Source organism: Odocoileus virginianus, unplaced genomic scaffold (genome assembly GCF_023699985.2).
Source record: "Odocoileus virginianus isolate 20LAN1187 ecotype Illinois unplaced genomic scaffold, Ovbor_1.2 Unplaced_Scaffold_28, whole genome shotgun sequence".
NCBI lineage: Eukaryota > Metazoa > Chordata > Mammalia > Artiodactyla > Cervidae > Odocoileus > Odocoileus virginianus.
Genome location: NW_027224290.1, coordinates 74,843 through 95,320, shown reverse-complemented (window position 1 = coordinate 95,320; position 20,478 = coordinate 74,843). Strand labels below are relative to the sequence as shown.

The 20,478-nt window shown below is 38.6% G+C and overlaps 2 protein-coding genes across 2 annotated transcripts; both read right to left on the bottom strand.

The window, feature by feature from the left end:
• Positions 1–8,603: 8,603 nt before the first annotated feature.
• Positions 8,604–9,557, bottom strand: OR51V1 (olfactory receptor family 51 subfamily V member 1). The gene has a single exon (XM_020908762.2). It carries the CDS (start codon positions 9,546–9,548, stop codon positions 8,604–8,606), a length of 945 nt encoding a protein of 314 aa, XP_020764421.2. The 5' UTR covers positions 9,549–9,557.
• Positions 9,558–18,784: 9,227 nt separating this feature from the next.
• LOC110145127 (hemoglobin fetal subunit beta) lies at positions 18,785–20,008 on the bottom strand. The gene is made up of 3 exons (XM_020905286.2): positions 19,923–20,008; positions 19,571–19,793; positions 18,785–18,982 (listed from the first exon to the last, which is right to left on the bottom strand). Exons 1-3 carry the CDS (start codon positions 20,006–20,008, stop codon positions 18,854–18,856), a joined length of 438 nt encoding a protein of 145 aa, XP_020760945.1. The 3' UTR covers positions 18,785–18,853.
• Between the last annotated feature and the right edge of the window lie 470 nt (positions 20,009–20,478).

The window sequence follows — 20,478 nt, the reverse complement described above, 5'->3', positions numbered from 1 at the left end:
ACTTCCAAGCTAAATTTTACCAAAAATTTAGAGAAGAGCTAACATCTATCTTACTCAAACTTCCAGAAAATTGAAGCAGAAGATAAACTTCAAACTCATTCTATGAGGCCACCATCACCCTAATTCCAAAATCAGACCAAGAAGCCACAAAAAAAGAAAACTACAGGCCAATATCACTGATGAACATACATGCAAAAATCCTTAACAAAATTCTAGCAAACAGAATCCAACAAAATATTAAAAAGATCATGCATCATGACCAAGTGGGCTTTATCCCAGGAATGCAAGGATTCTTTAATATCCACAAATCAATCAGTGTAATACACCACATTAATAAATTGAAAGATAAAAACCATATGATTATCTCAATAGATGCAGAAAAAGTCTTTGACAAAATTCAACATCCATTTATGATTAAAACTCTCCAGAAAGCAGGAATAGAAAGAACATACCTCAACATAATAAAAGCTATATATGTCAAACCCACAGCAAGCATTACCTTCAATGGTGAAAAATTGAAAGCATTTTCCCTAAAATCAGGAACAAGTGCCCACTCTCACCACTACTATTCAACACAGTTTTGGAAGTTTTGGCCACAACAATCAGAGCAGAAAAAGAAGTAAAAGGAATCCAGATAGGAAAAGAAGAAGTGAAACTCTCACTGTTTGCAGATGACATGATCCTCTACATAGAAAACCCTAAAGAGTCTACCAGAAAATTACTAGTGCTAATCAATGAATATAGTAAAGTTGCAGGATATAAAATTAATGCACAGAAATCTCTTGCATTCCTATACACTAACAATGAGAAAACATAAAGAGAAATTAAGGAAACAATATCATTCACCATTGCAACAAAAAGAACAAAATACTTAGGAGTATATCTACCTAAAAAACAAAAGACCTATACATAGAAAACTATAAATCACTGATGAAAGAAATCAAAGAGGACACAAACAGATGGAGAAATATACCGTGTTCATGGATTGGAAGAATCAATATTGTCAAAATGACTATATTACACAAAGCAATCTATAGATTCAATGCAATCCCTATCAAGTTACCAATGGTATTTTTCACAGAACTAGAACAAATAATTTCACAATTTGTATGGAAATACAAAAACCTTGAATAGCCAAAGTAATCTTGAGAAAGAAGAATGGAACTGGAGGAATCAACCTGCCTGACTTCAGACTATACTACAAAGCCACAGTCATCAAGACAGTATGGTACTGGCACAAAGACAGAAATATAGATTAATGGAACAGAATAGAAAGCCCAGAGATAAATCCATGAACCTATGGACACCTTATCTTTGACAAAGGAGGCAAGGATATACAATGGAAAAAAAGACAACCTCTTTAACAAGTGGTGCTGGGAAAACTGGTCAACCACTTGTAAAAGAATGAAACTAGAACACTTTCTAACACCATACACAAAAATTAACTCAAAATGGGTTAAAGATCTAAATGTAAGACCAGAAACTATAAAACTCCTAGAGGAGAACATCAGCTTTCTTTATAGTCCAACTCTCACATCCATACATGACTACTGAGAAAACCATAGCTTTGACTAGATGGACCTTTGTAGGCAAAGTAATGTCTCTACTTTTTAGGATGCTGTCTGGGTTGGTAATAGCTTTTCTTCCAAGGCACAAGCATCTTTTAATTTCATGGCTGCAGTCACCATCTGCAGTGATTTTGGAGCCCCTCAAAATAAAATCCCTCACTGTTTGCATTGTTTCCCCGTCTATTTGTCATGGGATGATGGTACCATATGCCATGATCTTCGTTTTCTGAATGTTGAGTTTTAAGTCAGCTTTTTCACTCTGTTCTTTGACTTTCATCAAAGAAAGTTCTCTGCAGTTCTTCACTTTCTGCCATAAGTGTGGTGTCATCTGCATATGTGGGATTATTGATATTTCTCCCAGAAATCTTGATTCCAGCTTGTACTTGAAAATAATATCTTACTGCACAAGTGTAAATGCTGTTTGGAAGGACAGACACTCAAAGTTCCCTGCATTTCAAATACTTTCCATCCAAAGATTTTGAAACCATAAATGATGGTTAACAGAATAGTTTCTCCTTGAGGGTTTAGATGTAAAAAAAAGAACAGTACTTATCTGCCCACTTGCCCTTGGAAAACCAGTTAAAGGAACCAAAGCATGTTAAAGGAAAAAAGATTGAGGAAGAACAATGAGGAATTAGGTGACCATAGGAACTGGCTTCTGAATCTGAGTATCTGGTGGTGATCAGAAGAACAAAGAATATAATTCAGTAGGCTCTACTGATAACTCATTTTAATATTTCCAAAATTTGGAAATACATAGCTCTAGTTGTCCCATTTACCTGAAAAGTTATGCGTTTTTGACCAAACGTTTTTGTTAAATAATGATTTCAGAGATATATAATCTCAAAACAGCAGTGAGCCTTTACTAGTTTAAAATCCATCTCCACTAATATCCTACACAGATGAATGAATCATTATTCATGACCCTCAGTGTGTTCAATCTCTCATAGATATCTATCAGGCTTCCCTGGTGGTTCAGTGGTAAAGAATTCACCTGCAATGCAGGAGACGTGGAGAAGCAGGTTTGATCCCTGGGTCAGGAAGATCCTCTGAAGAAGGAAATGGCAATCCATTCCAATATTCTTGCCTGGAAAATCCCAAGGACAGATGAGCCTGGTGGGCTCGCGTCCATGGAGTCACAAAGAGTCAGACACGGTGAGTAACTGAGCACTCACACACAGATATCTATAGTCTGTTACCTGAAATCTTGGGGACATGTGTTTTAGGAAAATAATTTTCCAGAGTTTAGAAAAGTTACAAGATCATATTCTTGATGTTAGATGATTATGTCATTGGGATCTTGATGATTTCTTCCTAATTCAATAGATTGACATTATTTCAAAGAGCCTATGAATATTTAGTTATGCAGGATAAATAAAGATGATAAATATCCTTACATTAGTTCACGTCATATTTTGCCATCACTTTGGATCAAGTCATGCAGCCAAACTTCAGGTATCAAACTTCTGTGGATTTCAAGAGACGTATAAGATATCACGGTTTTGTAACTAAGATAGTGATAGAAATTTGTTGAGCTTAAGCTTTCTATACGTTGATATTGAACTAATGGGGATTTTAGCTCTAAATATGTTTTAGCATTTAAGAGTATCAAAACTGTCTCTGGGGAGCTGTTTGATAGGCAAGATGGAGTCCTGAATGCTAATTCCTCAGTTAGAAATTGAGAGAATTCTCATTAAGCTTTCAGTTTCCTATAGGACCTAAAAAGAGAACAGTTAGAAAGGAACCCAGAGAGTCCTTATTTGGGACCGCTAATTTGGACATAACTGGATGCTTTCCTTCTTTTCATCCTTAAGACAATGCCACTGGGAAATTTTATGACACAAAAAAGCATAACTATTTCCTTTTCATTAGTATGATGTATCATTTCTCAGTGATTGGAAGGAGTAATTCTGAAGTCTTAAACTTTTCTCAAAGTAATTTGTTCTGCCACATTGAAGAATATGTTTAGTGACAGCAACTATTCTGTCCACTTGTTCTCTGTAAATCACTTGTGTGAGGATCTTTATCTGGGAAGAATCACTAATGTAGTATCTCTTAGATTTGCTACTATAAGGAACTTAAGTTTATTGGGTAACGTGTTCTGAGGAAAAATATACAAGGACTATCTGTAAGGCTTAAAGAAGTTTGTGCTTTTTCTAATATATTGTAAAATTTGGGCTTTACATAGACAAACTAGCATAGGGGCCAGTGCAACTGCTTATATTAAAAAGAACAAATTTCAATCCTTTATTTTGCCTTTTTTAAATTCAGTATGGTTTATTAGATTTTGTTTAATTAAAAGAGTGATGCATGCTCATTATAACAAATCAAATGTAAGATACTTAAAGCATATGTTAGTCATCTTTTTTTCCTCCTTCCAATGATATCCAATGTGATCAGGATGGAGCCATTTTACCCCTTTGTCTGTGCTTAGAGACATGAAAACTTTATCTAAGTATGTTATCCCAGTTGGGAGATACTACATGTCTTATTTAGCATCTTATTTTTTCAAAGAAGAAATCATAGATTTCAATTAAGAAATCATTGAATCCCTAAATCAATGAATACTGATCTATATCCTTGTTTGTAAGAGCTATATCATAATAAGTAGATGGATGTATGGATAATTTATGCCATACATAAATTATTTACTATTTGTCTTTCCTTGAACGCAGGTTTTCCTGACTCTGCTCCTAGATGCTAACTAACCATGTCCTGTCCCAAGCAACTCAGGGCTCTAAGACACTCGGGCCTGCTTGTATTTCCAAGTGGCCTCACATCCAGAATGGCGGGGTTCACTCTGGTGACATCCACCTCTGTATGAGAGTGTTCCTTTCCCTTTTTCCCTTTTGCTTAAGCAAAGGAAGCCGACAGAGGAGAGTCTGAGCCCTGGATCCTCCATAACTGCTCACTTTTAAGCAAAATGAGGGCATCCCCGGTGGCTCAGTTGGTAAAGAATCTGCCTGCAATGCAGAACTGGGTTCGATCCCTGGGTTGGAAAGATCCCCTGGAGAAGGAACAGCTACCCATTCCAGTATTCTGGCCTGAAGAATTCCACGGACTGTATAGTCCATGGGGTCACAAGTAGTCAGACATGACTGAGTGACTTTCACTTCACTTTTCTTTACTTGAGTTTTCAGATTTGAATGAGGGAAAGTTATCAGGGGAGAAAGATGTAATGAAATACATTGGTGGATGTTTTTCAGTAGCAAGATAAGATAGACTGACGTGGTAATAGGTGGAGAATGAAGATTATAGCTTAAAAAAAATGCATTCATTAAGTAATGCAGCATATACAATGTATTTGATTAGTTTTTCAAATTTATAGCAGTGTGTTCATATAGCATGGAAAATAATTGTTATGCTATTTGGTAGAAATAAATACATAAAACTTAAAGAATGAACAAAACATGACTTGATATGACATATGAAGATGCATAAACACCAGAAACAAATTGCAATCTGACATCATGAGGTTTATTGACTCACTGCAAAGAGGAAGACAACATATCAGAAGAACCAGAAGGCATTTCTCTAAGAAAATAATAAAATCATTATAGATTCTGGGGAAAGTTGAGACATAACTAAAATTTAAATAAATCCATTTTTCACAGTTTTATTGAGGTACAGTTGTTATACAAAAACTGCACATATTTAATGTTTGCAGTTTTACAACATGGTGTTTTATGCCTAAGAAGGTAAATCTCATGTTGTGTTCTTATAACAAAATGAACAAATAAACATACACAAAAGACACAAAGAAACTTTTGGAGGTGACAGGCATGTCTATTACCTTGACTGAGGTGATAGCATCACTGGTGTATGATATATATCCAAACTCATCAAATAAAGTCATATTTTAATAGGCAAAAGCAAGTACTCATACAGATTCTGATTCAGTAGGAAGACTAGAGCCCAAGATTCCACATTTCTTATGAGCTCCCGAATAGTGCTGAGGTTACAGGATTAGAAACCATGCTTTTGGTAGAAAATTTTTTAAGATATAAATTCCCACTGTAAAAGAGCTCTTGGCTGAATTGACAGTATTTTTAAAGTGTTTATCAGAAACATTCTAGAAAATGATGCAATTTCATTTTCCTCCTCTGGAAGTCTCTATTTATTACTCTATCAGACTCTTCCTTTTTCAAGTAATTGTCACAAAAATCCCAGGGAACAGAAACAGCCTCCTGTAGAAAATCCTTTGTATATTTAACAAGATCATTTTAGAAAAATTAGGAGGTATAGTATACAGTGAGTATCTGATTATGAATTTGTTATATCAGATTATTTTTTTACTAAAATCACACTTCTAATCCATGGCCATGTTCTGTCATTTGTAAGAATCATTCATCTCTCCCATTCTGGACCTTAACTTTTTGATATGAGAGCTAAATGAATACCAGCTGAGCCAAGACTTTCTAATTTCCTGCACCCTACTTCTGCCACCACATCCCAGCTCTTTTAGTTTTCTCATTATTTGTTATGATTTCATTTTAGGGAGCAGTGTGCAATGACATCAGAGAAGGCAATGGCACCCCACTCCAGTACTCTTGCCTGGAAAATCCCATGGACGGAGGAGCCTTGTAGGCTGCAGTCCATGGGGTCGCGAAGAGTCGGACATGGCTGAGCGACTTCACTTTCACTTTTCACTTTTATGCATTAGAGAAGGAAATGGCAACCCACTCCAGTGTTCTTGCCTGGAGAATCCCAGGGATGGGGTCACACAGAGTCGGACACGACTGAAGCAACTTAGCAGCAGCAGTAGCAGTGCAATGACATGGCAGTCTACCTATAACAAAAGGAAAAAAGAAGAGAACCTATGGTTTTATAAACTCACTGTGATTGTTTTAGAAGTATTTCTTACCTAAGCTGGATTATACCTTTTAGGCTTTATAATAAAGTCATGTCAACTCCTAAAAGGTCATTATTTCTCATTGTCTCTTCAGGCCACCAGACTGACAACAGCCCCAGGGTCTGCTTAATTCATAGATGACAAGTTTTTTAGTCCTTGGAAGCTAGATTTCTAGATTCTATGGAATAATGGCTCTATTGATCCCTCCTAAGAGATAGAATTATTTAACTGATTGTCCTCTTTGTCCCTGCACAGATATCTAAGTGACTCTTGTGTTCCTTCTTTTGAAAATGTAACTAAATTCTTTAGAAGGGAACCTGTGTTAATTTACATTTGAACTCAGAATCAGTGGTAAACAGACAGTTTCACATTCACCTCTTTAGATTTAAAAGATTCAAAATAAATTGGCTTCTAGCCCAAAGACAGTGAAGTCTACATATAAAATGTAACAAGTAAGTCTGCATATAAAAATAACAAGCATTGTATAAAATATAACAATTTAAATTAGATTCCGTAAAAGTTAAATCCAAAGTCATATTTTGTTATATGCCCTCTTTACATTCTAAATCTACACTGTTTAATGCAGTAGCCACTGCATTGTCCAATGTAATGGCCTTTTAATATTTAAATGTATATAAAACACAATAAAATGGGTCTTCTCCAATGGCTCAGCAGGTAAAGACCCACCTGCAACCCAGGAGACACAAGAAACATGAATTCAATCCGTGGGTCAGGAAGATTTCCTGGAGCAGGGAATGGCAACCCATTCCAGTATTCTTGACTGGAGAATTCCATGGACTGAGGAGCCTGGTGGGCTACAGTCCTAAGGGTTGCACAGTCAGACACAACTAAGCGATTAAGCACATTAACCACAATAAAACAGAGTTGAAAATGTAGTTGCGCAGTTGTACTACCTACATTTCAAGTGTTCAGTAGCCATATGCAGCAAGCAATCTACGTTGGTACTTATTACTCTATTTTAGAGAACACCTTTATCATTTTAGAAAAAGTATTGTTGTTGTTCAGTCACTAAGTCATGTCTGGCTCTTCACTGCCCTATAAACTGTAGTATGCCAGACTTCCCTGTCCTTTGCCATCTCCCAGAGTTGGCCCAAGTTCATGTCCATGGCATCGGTGATGCCATCCAACCATCTCATCCTCTGCTGCCCTCTTCTCCTCCTGCCTTCAATCTTTCCCAGCATCAGGGTCTTTTCCAATGAGTCAACAGTTTGAAACAGGTAGTCAAATTATTGGAGCTTCAGCATCAGTCCTTCCAAAGAGTATTCAAGGTTGACTGGTTTGATCCCCTTGCATTCCAAGGGACTCTCAAGAGTCTTCTCCAGCACCACAGTTTGAAAGCATCAATTCTTTGGCACTCTGCCTTCTTTATGGTCCAGTTCTCACAACCGTACATGACTACTGGAAAGACCATAGCCTTGACTATATGGACCTTTGTTGGCAAAGTGATGTCTTTGCTTTTCAACACACTGTCTAAGTTTGTCATAGCTTTCCTGCCAAGAAGCAATCATCTTCTAATTTCATGGTGTATAATTTCACGGTGTCTTCTAATTACTGCTGTCACCATCTGCAGTAATTTTAGACCCCAAGAAGAGAAAATCTGTCACTGCTTCCATCTCCTCCCCCTCTATTCACTATGAAAAACACTAGTGGACAAATCTGGCCCAGACAGTCATCACAAAATTTCTGTCAGTTGGGTATCTTTCCCATTTTAAAGATTAAGTAACTCAATCTCAGATAATCAAAAATGCTTCAAGTTACCCACTTTTGAAACTAAAAGACCAAGTATTTAAATCTTACTTTGTTTCCATGCAAAAAAACTGCTCAAAAAGCTATTCTGGACATGTTAAATAGGTTTATACATTTTTTAATATGGTCACAGTTATGGCATTACCTATGTCTGTCTTGTTTACACAAATTTAGAAGGAATCCATGGAATGCTTCAGATAGAATCTCCCACCTCCATCCCTAAAAACAGCTGACTTCCAAGACATAGGCTAGAATGGGACTTTTTTGAGGTGATTCTCTACATTTAAAGTGTGTTTTAAAATCGAGGATCATGGGTTCAGGGCTAAAGTCTTAATTCCAACAAAGTGTATTTTTGTATTGATATTCGCTTGTTTATTTTTATCACTGCTATTTTGTTTTTTGAACATTGGGATATCTCAGCATATTTTTAGAGAAAAGAGTCTGAGGATTCTGCTACGAATCTGTTGGATCTTGACACTGTAGATGATAGGGTTCATCAAAGGTGGAAAAAGGATGTAGATGTTGCCCATAAGGACATGGACCACTGGGGATAGATGCTTGCCAAATCGGTGCACCATTGTAAGGCTAATAATAGGAATGTAGAATATGAGGACAGCACAAATGTGGGAGATGCAGGTCTGAAATGACTTACGCTGTTCCTCCCGAGAAGCAATTGCCAGCACTGACTTAAGAATCAGGACATAGGAGAAGAGGATAAGTACAGCATCCAACAATAGTGTGCAAATAACCAGCATCAGGGCATAGTAGCTGTTGAATCGAATGTCTGAGCAGGCTAGGCGGAGAAGGTCTTGGTGCAGGCAGAATGAGTGAGAGAGGATGTGGGGATGGCAGTAGTGGAAGTATTTCAAACGGATGATAGGGGGTATAATAAAGAAGAAACTCCTACCTAAAATGGTGAGCCCGATTTTGATAATTCTGGAATTAGTCAGGATGGAGGAATAACGCAGTGGATTGCAAATTGCAATGTACCGGTCAAAGGCCATAGTCAGGAGAACAGAGGATTCCATGAAGGACAGACCATGGATGAAATAGGCCTGTGTAATGCAGGAATCCAGGCTGATCTCTTGAATCAACCCCAGCAGGATGCCCTGCACTGTGTTCAATGTGGACAGTCCCATGCACAGATCAGTGATGGCCAGCATGGCCAGGAAGTAGAACATGGGTTGGTGCAGGCTCGGCTCAGTCCAGATTACATAGAGCACCAGGCAGTTACCCAAAAGAACAACAGCATAAATGGTGGAGAAGGGAACAGAGATCCAGGGATATTGCTGCTCCAGACCAGAAAATCCAGTAAGAAGGAAGGAGGAGGAGTTCATGTTAGGGCTTACTAAAGCTATCATTCTGGATCTGAGATAATTTTTCTAGGCAGCAAGAAAGTATTTTTCAAAGAGAATGCTCTGATTTCAGATGAGGTAGAATTTCTAAGTCAACAAAATTATGCTAAAAGTTAAGTAACTTTACATAATATAGTCAAGCAACTCTGTCCTTTAGAGGCATATTATCTGTTGGCTGGAAGAGGATGGTGTTCTGATGTCATTTAAGTGTCATTATTCATCCACTGGCAGAGATACCTTAGAAGACACCTGTAATGATGAACCGACTGGAGCAGGAAACTAATTTGTGGAAAGGATATGTTGCCTGGGACATTTTCCCAGGGATGCTGGTGAGATAGTATACCTATAAAATTGAGAGAGAAGATTCTCAAAGGAATGCTTAGTTTCCTCCTTCCAACTCATAAAGCATTTAGAATGAAGAGTACTATTTGACCTTTAAGTTTCCAAAATCCATTTAAGTAGTCACTCTGCACCCATACTTTTCCATCTGGGTTGTTTCCAAGCATATTTTCCTCCAAATAGTACTTAGTGAAAATGTTTCTGTTTTCTCCCACTGACATAGCCAGCGATTAGTTTTTCAACCTTAGTGATAAGCCAAGAGGAATATTTATGCATGAGACCTGTGGCAAGTGATTTCCCATGAGAGCTCTTACCCTCTGGGATGTTCAACCCATGAGTGCTTCTGTGACTTGGAGACTCAGGTTGAAGACACTTTGACTCTGACATCAACCCAGAGTTCTACACCCACTTATTCATTCATGTCATCCATTGGCTAAGGATTCATTTAATAGGCACTCATTGAAAGGATGAGCAATTATTTTCTCTTCCTTGGAAACTGCCATTCTAAAGATCAGAAGGCCAATGTCGAATAACTAAGACTAAAAGCCTTTTTGCAACAGAATTGATTGGCTTGTTTTTCACATTATTATCCTGATTTGATTTCTGGCCCGGGAAGTCATTACAAAGATTTAATGGCTCATATCATGTAGGCAGGTGTTTAAAACTTTATATTGACTTTCATATTTGATTATGAAACATGTTGATCATTCCAACGTGTTAAAGTGGCTTTGGATTCTGGCTTCCATCTGTAGCCTATCTTTCATCTTTATCATACCAGTCTCATCAGGCAGCTTCTTCTAGGAGCCTATCCATTTTTATTTCTTGCTCTGAGCTTCCCCCATGGCTCAATAGGTAAAGAATCCACCTGCAGTGCAGGAGACCCAGGAGATGTGGGTTTAGTCCCTGGATTGGGAAGATCCTCTGGAGAAAGAAACAGCAACCCACTCCAGTATTCCTGCCCAAAAATCCCATGTACACGCAGCCTGGTGGGCTACAGTCCAAAGGGTTGTATAGAGTTATACACGACTGAGCAACTAGGCACAGGCACAAGCAAGCCCCTCTCAACATTAGATAACTTAGTTCACTATTTTTAGCACATTTTCTTCATTGAGTGGCTGGATTTTCTTTGACCACATTTATTTTTCAAAACCACCACTGCTCTTTTTTCACCAGATTTTTCTCCTGATGTTCCCTCTGCCAAGATGTGTTTCTCCATCTTCTACCCAACCTCTTTATTCTCTTTTTCAAACAATGTTGCATTTTACCTCTTCATCTGAAATATCACTTTTCAGGAAGCCCCTTAACTTGGACAGATTTTCTCCATGTATCTATTATTTTGGTAACATGCATTCATCTTTATATAACTCATTCAATTTATAATTTGATAGTCATTAGATGACTTATTTCACTAAGGTTTCTGTTACACAGTAAACTGTAAGTTTCCTGAAGGTGAAGAGAGTGTCAGTTTTTACTCTCTATAGCACCCTGAAATTTACAATGCTAAGTTTTCACCCCTTCTATGACTTTAGACTCATGGATATAATTGTCTCCTTGATAGCTCGACTTTGGTATTTAATCTAAAAACTATAATTATGGAAATTAAGTACTTCATTCTCCCCCCTAAATAATTCTCTCCTTATTTCCTCTGAATATCACAAAATGACTCCCTCAACCTATTGCTTATAAAAACTCTAGAACTGTTCTTGCTATTCCTCCCCCCTCCATCAAATCCTTTATCAGTTTCTATCGCTTCTACCCTAAAACATACCCTAAACCTGCTCACTTTTCACCCATAGACCTCTATATTCCCAGTATGTTGGTTCATAACATCATCATCTTTTCCGTGGTTATTGTAGTAATTTGCTATCCAGTTTAATTTTTTTGCACTTGTCTCTAAAACAGCAGAGGAGCCAGATAGCTTTCCTACAAAACTCTACTAGATAGCATAAGCTTTTCTTAAAAAAAAAAAAAAAATTCTGGTGGATTCTTATGCTCTTAAAATAAAATGCAAATTATTTTTCATGGTATTATGATCAGAAAACTTTACATGACCTGACCCATCCACATCTACATCTACATCATAGACCATTGTAGGCTTCACTTCCTAATCCCTAGGCATCTTTCTCTTCCTCAAAGCAAATTAAGAGTATTCATGTCTCAGTATCTTTGACCTTGATCTTTTATCTGCTTAGAATTATTTAATTAAAGTTCTTTGCACAAAATCTCCTTTAATCATTCAAGCTTTAGTTCAATGTTGCTTCTTTAGGGTGATTTTTATTACCCTGCCATTATTGGTTCCATTTTCTCAAAGAAGTCACTCTCATTGCTCTATCCTGCTTGGTATTTATACTATTTGTTATATGCTGATTGCCAATTAGATCTATTGGAAAGTCTAGAAGACCAGGAGTTATGTGTTTTGTTTTGTTTTTTTGTCACTGATATATAAAATGAGATTTAGAATAGAGTAAGCATTTATCAAACAAGTATTGTATTAATGAATTTTGTTACCTTCGGTTCAGTTCAGTCACTCAGTCCTGTCCGACTCTTTGCAACCCCATGAATCACAGCATGCCAGGCCTCTCTGTCCATCACCAACTCCCGGAGTTTACTCAAACTCATGTCCATCAAGTCGGTGATGCCATCCAGCCATCTCATCCTCTGTTGTCCCCTTCTCCTCCTGCCTCCAATCCTTCCCAGCATCAGGGTCTTTTCCAGTGAGTCAACTCTTCTCATGAGGTGGCCAAAGTATTGGAGTTTCAGCTTCAGCATCAGGCCTTCCAATGAACACCCAGGACTGATCTCCTTTAGGATGGACTGGTTGGATCTCCTTGCAGTCCAAGGGACTCTCAAGAGTCATCTCCAACACCACAGTCAACACCACAGTTCAAAAGCATCACTTTTTCAGTGCTCAGCTTTCTTCACAGTCCAATACATCCATACATGACCACTGGAAAAACCATAACCTTGATTAGATGGAATTTTGTTGGCAAAGTAATGTCTCTGCTTTTTAATATGCTGTCTAGGTTGGTCATAACTTTCACTCCAAGGAGTAAGTGTCTTTTAATTTCATGGCTGCACTCACCATCTGCACTGATTTTGGAGCCCCAAAAAATAAAGTCTGACACTGCTTTCACTGTTTCCCCATCTATTTCCTGTGAAGTGATGGGACCAGATGCCATGATCTTAGTTTTCTGAATGTTGAGCTTTAAGCCAACTTTTTCACTCTCCTCTTTCACTTTCATCAAGAGGCTTTTTAGTTCCTCTTCACTTTCTGCCATAATGGTGGTGTCATCTGCATATCTGAGGTTACTGATATTTCTCCCAGCAATCTTGATTCCAGTTTGTGCTTCATCCAGCCCAGCATTTCTCATGATGTACTCTGCATATAAGTTAAATAAGCAGGGTGACAATATGCAGCCTTAATGTACTCCTTTTCCTATTTGAAACCAGTCTGTTGTTCCATGTCCAGTTCTAACTGTTGCTTCCTGACCTTCATATTACAGAATTATAAAAACAAGACAAGTTTGCAAATAGTTGCCATGAGACCTAAACACTCATATCTTAAGGTACTCATATCTGATCCCTGTTGGCCACACATTTTCAATCTTGGGTCATCATATGTAAAATTTATATGATATGTAAAACAGATGCCATCCTAGAAATTCTTGCTGATCTTGGTCATAAAATACAAAATTTGAGTATGATTCCTATCTTGCCCAGCGTGATCCAGACATAGGGGCTCGACCCTGGGACTGATGCCAAAATATGCAACTATTCTGTGAATGTAGGCCTGCACTGAAAGAACATACTTTCCTTTAAGCTTTTTCAGACAAGCCATGAATGTTAATGGTACTGCCAAAGAGAAAATCAACATTACAGCAACAGGAGAGTAATAAATATTGGAATCTTTTTTTACATTCTGTTTTGAGATGTAGGATGGGAGTCAGGAAAGTGTTGATGAGAATGATAAATGAAGATTTCACCAGGAAAGTATTCAGAGATGTCAGATGCTTCACCTGTACCAAGAAGGAAAAAAGAGACCCATTATTTCCCCAAACATCATGCTGTGTTATGTGACCACCACAGTCAGGGTACAGAATACTTCTTTCTGAATTTTGGGCAACCAGAATAATGTCTGACATAAAATAAACAACTGGAGAGGGCAAGCATAGGTGAGTTTCCATCCAATGCAATGATAGGGTCATGGTCTTCCTCTGTGCACTTTGTCTGGAATGCTGATTTGGAAGCATATCTGGGACCAATTAAACAGAAAACTTTTTTCAGGGCAGTCTTTCTTATATTCTACAGTTTAAACTGACTTATGTGTTCAGACACCTATGGTATTTTTTTTTTTCTGTCCTTTGGAAATGATTCCCTATGTGACTACTTCATGACAATTTTTGGAATAGGTAATGACCAACAATCCTTGCTTAACCTAAAGGCATAAGAAGTGTTAGTTGCTCAGTCATATCTGACTTTTTGCAACCCCGTGGACTGTAGCTTGCCAGGCTCCTCTGTCCATGGGATAGTCCAGGCAAGAATATTGGAGTGGGTTGCCATTTGCTACCCCAGGGGATCTTCACAACCCAGAGATAGAACCCAGGTCTCCTGTGTCTCCTGCACTGGCAGACAGATTCTTTATCACCTGCAAAGCCAAAGGCACAGAGGGAGAGTAGAGTGTTAAGTCTAAAAGTCAGTATCTTTATGATTACAGTGAATAAGAAAAACTCTGTATTCCAGGACAATCCAGATTTTTGCTTGTACTTCAGCATAATTATTTAATGGCACCCACACTGGACCTGCCTCGAAAAATTCATGATAGTGTCATCCTTAAATAGGTGATTCTTCTCATGATGCTATATGGGAACCAGCAGGGGGCAGGAACAGGCTGTGAAATTTTCCCTTTCTTCAGAGATGCTTAATGTGCTTAGTAGCTCAGTCCTGTCAAAATCTTTGCGACCCCCATGGACTGTAGCCTGCCAGGCTCCTCTGTCCATGGGGATTCTCCAGAATATTGTACTGGATTGCCATGCCCCACTCCAGGGCATATTCCCAGGTCTTGCCCAGTGATCGAACTCAGGTCTCCCACATTGCAGGCAGATTCTTTTCCATCTGAGCCACCAGGGGAGCCCAAAAGAGGAATAAGATGCATAAGGCAGATCTGTTCCGAATTGAGTGGATACAGGTGAGGCCAAGTATTTAAGAGTTTTGGAATGATTGAAAAGATAAGAACCCTTTATAAGCCTAGCTTAGAGAACTAGTTGTTCAAGGGTTGTAAATACATTTGCATCAGAGACAGTTTATTTGCCACAAACCTAGAACAGTCTTGAAATCACAGTTTATGTGAATGACTATAACTATTCATTTCCTGAATGCTATCCTTTATTATATACTATCTTTATGTAGGTTTACATATCTATATGTAGGTTTACATATATTTATGGTAGCTCAGCTGGTAAAGAACCCACCTGTAATGCAGGAGACTCGGTTCCATTCCTGGGTTGGGAAGATCCCCTGCAGAAGGACATGGCAACCCATTCCAGTATTCTTGCCTGGAGAATCGCCATGGACAGAGGAGCCTGGTGGGCCACAGTCCATGGGGTCAAAGATTTGGACATGACTGAGTGACTAAGCACAGCACACTATTTTACTTATTTCATTTTATTTATTTATTTATTTACTTACTTATTTTATTTTACTTATTTTATTGTATAAGACATCTATAAATAATATTCTTATAATGAAGCAATACTGAAAAATGACTATCCATTACTTAGACGCATGATAAAAAATTATGTTGCAGGGTGCGTCTAACTGTGGTCATCTGGGTGTTTGAGAAGTACCCATCAGGATTTGTATGATTTGATTAGACTGTAGCATAAATGAGCATCCACGTTCTTATAAACCATCCTTGAAAATACTCAGCAACAGCAAAATAGAAAAGAGGACATTTGATGATCTATGCATCAGCCAACTGATTGACATTTTTATATTATTTGATATCTTTGTCTCTTTTTTGTGCTCTGTGTTATTTCAACTGGACTGATCTCAAACTGCTTCCTACAATCAAACATTTTCATCTGATTTGAACCCCTAAAACCTTTGACCTAAAAATGAGAGACTTTTCTTTAACTTGTTGATTCCAGACATTCATAGTAATTCAGCTTTCTTCTAGACATGGATGCTGCTAGCATGGATGCCTTGTTGTTAAGGTCCATTAAGAAAAAGTCCCCCAAATTCCCTACTCTTCAATATTGCCACCCCAGTCTGAGATCTTTTGCACTTAGGAAGAGATGTTAAATGAGTCAGTCTACTCTTTGCAAATTCTCACCTGACATTAACTTTTGTTAAAAATCAAAGTAGGGAATTGTGTTGAGACTTTTTTTTTTCCACTTTCCTGCAAAATGTAAAGACGACATGTTTATATACACATTGACAGCTGATTTTTCACAAGGTCAGAGATAAGTAGTAATTTTTTTTTCAGTCCTGGCTGTATGATTTCAAAATGATGTTCTAAAGTGTTAAACTATCTTACTTTGCTTGTCGATTGGCAGTGCAAGCATCTCGTGAGTAATGGCTGAAGTGTATCCTCTTGTTTATGAATTTTTGACTTTAAGAATACCCTCCACCGTGTTCACCAAAATTTATAATCTATTCTATCTCAGGCAGTTTTGCTTCAGTTGTCCTTCCTGTTTACCTGAAATTTTCAGAATACACAAACACATTATTCATCAGTGATTTGGCCTATGCTAGCCTCCTTTTCTTTTCTGACTTTTGTCTTCTTGTCTTCTCGACAATTGTCTATACTACTTATCTTTACCACCCATTTCATACCAAGGGCTTCATCCTCAGATCTCATAAAAGCCTTGTATACTCATTTACAGTCACTTGTTAAGTGCATTACTTTCAGAAACTCCCCAACTAGATTCAGAATAGGGAAAGGAGTAGGTCAAGGCTGTGTATTGTCACCCTGTTTATTTATTTAACTTCTATGCTAAGTACATTATGCAAAATGTGGGGCTGGATGAAGCACAAGCTGGAATCAAGATTGCTGTGAGAAATATCAATAACCTCAGATATGCAAGATGACATCATCCTTATGGAAGAAAGCAAAGAGAAGCTAAAGAGCCTCTTGATGAAAGTGAAAGAGGAGAGTGAAAGAGCTGGCTTAAAAGTCAGCATTCAAAAAACTAAGACCATGGCATTTTGTCCCATCACTTGATGGCAAGTATATGGGGAAGAAATGGAAACAGTGAAAGACTTTATTTGGGGAGGCTACAAAGTCACTGAAGATGGTGACTCTGGCCTTGAAATTAAAAGACACTTGCTCCTTGGAAGAAAAGCTATGGCAAATCTAGAAACATATTAAAAAGCAGAGACATTACTTTGCCAACAAATGTCCATCTAGTCAAAGCTATGGTTTTTCCAGTAGTCATGTGTGGATGTGAGAGTTGGACAATAAAGAAAGCTGAGCACTGAAGAATTGATGCTTTTGAACTGTGGTATTGGAGAAACTCTCAAGAGTCCCTTGGACTGCAAGGAGATCAAACCAGTCAATCCTGAAGGAAATCAGTCCTGAATATTCATTGGAAGGACTGATGCTGAAGCTGAAGCTTCAATACTTTGGCCACCTGATGTGAAGAACTGACTCATTTGGAAAAGACCCTGATGCTGGGAAAGACTGAAGGCAAGAGAAGGGGACAACAGAGGATGAGATGGTTGGATGGCATCACCAACTCAATGGACATGAATTTGAGCAAGCTCCAGGAGTTGGTGATGGACAGGGAAGCTTGGCATGCTGCAGTCCATGGGGTCACAGAGAATAGGACACAACTGAGTCACTGAACTGAACTGAACCGAGATTCAGAATTAGGATGAAAGAGGGAGCAAGGATTACTAAAAATTCATACATCACTTCCAGAATCAAGTGTCCGGGTAAGTGGTTATTGAAGGAGAGGATTAAATTGGCATATGTTGCTTCTGGTAACACTATGCTAATGACTACAAAGGCAGAGAAGCCATCAGAGATTGGATAAAGAAGAGGGCAGACCTCTAGTCACTTCCGTGATGTAGATGATAAAGCATCCTGAGAAGAATGGAATTCTATTTAGTGGAATCCCATGAAAGGACTGCAAGACAGCAGTGACTATCAAGTCACAAAAGTCCGTTTTTACGTTCTTGTCAATCCAATACTTATCACAATATTATAATACAAACAAAGAGAGACCAAAACTACCTCCCCCCTGCAATCCTTGGGATCACAAAGAATCATACACAACTGAGCCACTGAACTGAACTGAAATTCAGAATTAGGATGCAAGAGGGAACAAAAATTACTCAAAATTCAAATGTCATTTCCAGAATGCAGGCCAGAAGGTCCTGTCTTTCTTGTAGTTCTTTATAAGATGACAGAGAAAACTAGGATAAAAAGAGGTCAGGGGAGAAAGAGCAATGGGGACAGTAAAATGCCTAAAAAACATTTTAAACAGTGGTGTCCATAGGCAGAAGAACTTAATGGATTTAAGTGAAGTTCTTTACAATTAAAGAGAGAGGAGACATTTACAAGAAATGTGAAATAACATAATTGATTTAAATAAAACATACCAATGATCTAACTCCCAAATCAAGCTTCAACTTGAATTCATTAAGGAAAAGTAAGACTAAGGAGCAGAGTCTGTTTTCCACTAACAACATCAGCTATTTACAACCATTCCTGTCATGGGGCCCAAGATACTGATATATTTCCTCAAGGTCTCAACTTAGCCCTTCATTTCTTTATGTCTTCAGTGCTTTGCCCTCCCGTGTGCCATCTGAGTAAGAGACAGTGAAATAATTTAAATACACCAGTGCAATGAAAATAAAAGTTTTTATTAGGCGGAGGCCAGATGCTCAAAACACTTCATAATTTTTCCATATTCAGTTTTTGGGCTCTGAGGATGAAAAGACCTTTCCTGGAAATCAGGAAGGGGAACTTAGTGATATCTGTGGGCCAGGGCATTGGCAACACCGGTCACCACCTTCTGAAAGCTAGCCTGCAACTCCGGGGTGAATTCACCACCGAAGCGGCGAGCCAGCACAACCACCAGCACATTGCCCAGGAGCTGTGTGGAAAACACATTAAGCAAGGGCAGCGTTAGTGCAGGTACCCAGGTTAGATTCAGAGTATTTCAGACTCATCCCAAGCTGTGCCCCTAGGATATTAGCACAAAGATGACTAAAGTATAGATGCTACTACTGATGTGAAGGTACCCATATCAGCCTGAATTTATATTTAGAAATGTTTCTCTCTTTCTACCTTAATACAGAACTTATCATTTTTATTATTTTGAATCATTTCAAAAAGCAATGCAACATTTTAACCCTTGAAAGGAACAGATCAGAGGAAAATATTAGATATCATTTTTAAAGTAGATAAAAGAAGAAATCTTTTTTCAAATTGAACATTCAAAGAGTATAATTAAAAAGAAAAGACATTGCAGACAACAGAGAACAAGAATGAATCAGAGGAAATGATGGTTGTGAGCAAAGAGGTTAAAAGAATCTAAACGGATCTGAGGAGTCCTTAGCACTCGTTAACCAGAATACATCTTCTCCATTCTAAACTGCGTCCTGCCATTCAGACCTCTCCCCATGACACGAGCTTCACCATAAAAAGAAGAAGGAGAGCACTGAGGATTCCACAAACTCACCCTGAAGTTCTCAGGATCCACGTGCAGCTTATCACAGTGCAGCTCACTCAGCTTAGCAAAGGCACCCTTGAGGTCGTCGAGGTGCTTCAGGCCATCACTAAAGGACTCAAGTACCTTCTTGCCATGGGCCTTCACCTGAGGGTTGCCCATAACAGCATCAGCAGTGGACAAGTCCCCAAAGTGCTCAAAGAACCTCTGAGTCCAGGGGTAGACAACCAGCAGCCTAAGGGGTGAAAAGGGCACAAGGTCAGAGGAACTCAGCAGCTTTCAGAATCTCAGGGGAAGGCTCTGTCCTCACACGCCCAGGTGCCATTCACTCTCCTTAAACCTGTCTTGGAAGTGGGATACCTACCTGCCCAGGGCCTCTCCACCAACTTCATCCACTTTCACCTTGCCAAATAGGGCGGTTACGGAAGTCTTCTCCTCAGCAGTCAGCATGGTGTCTGCCTGTGTAGTTGCTAGTGAACACGGTTGTGTCAGAAGCAAGTGTAAGCAGCAGCTGGCCCAGCTCTTCCTTTTATGCCCAGCCCTGCCTCCTGCCCTCTCTGCTTCTGTGAGCAGATTGGCTCAGGCCAAGGTGTGGTTCCACAGGGTGAGGCTTGAATGATGATAGTCATACCTCTCCTTAGTCTTCCTGACACTGACTTCAGACCTTCAGCCCTCTTTCTGGGCATCTCAAGGTCTCAGTCATTCCAGCAATACAAATTGCTACTAAAATCATCTTCCTTAGCAAGTTTGCTTGTAGAGATTTTAGAATCACAACGAGGTAACCTCTTGGAAACCACCTCCTCAATTTTGTTATTATACAAATGAAGAATCTGGGGTCCAGAAAGTGGAAAGAATGTGTCCACTATGATTCAACTTAAGACTATGTGGATGGATCATCTCCTTTTTCTTTCAGAATATGC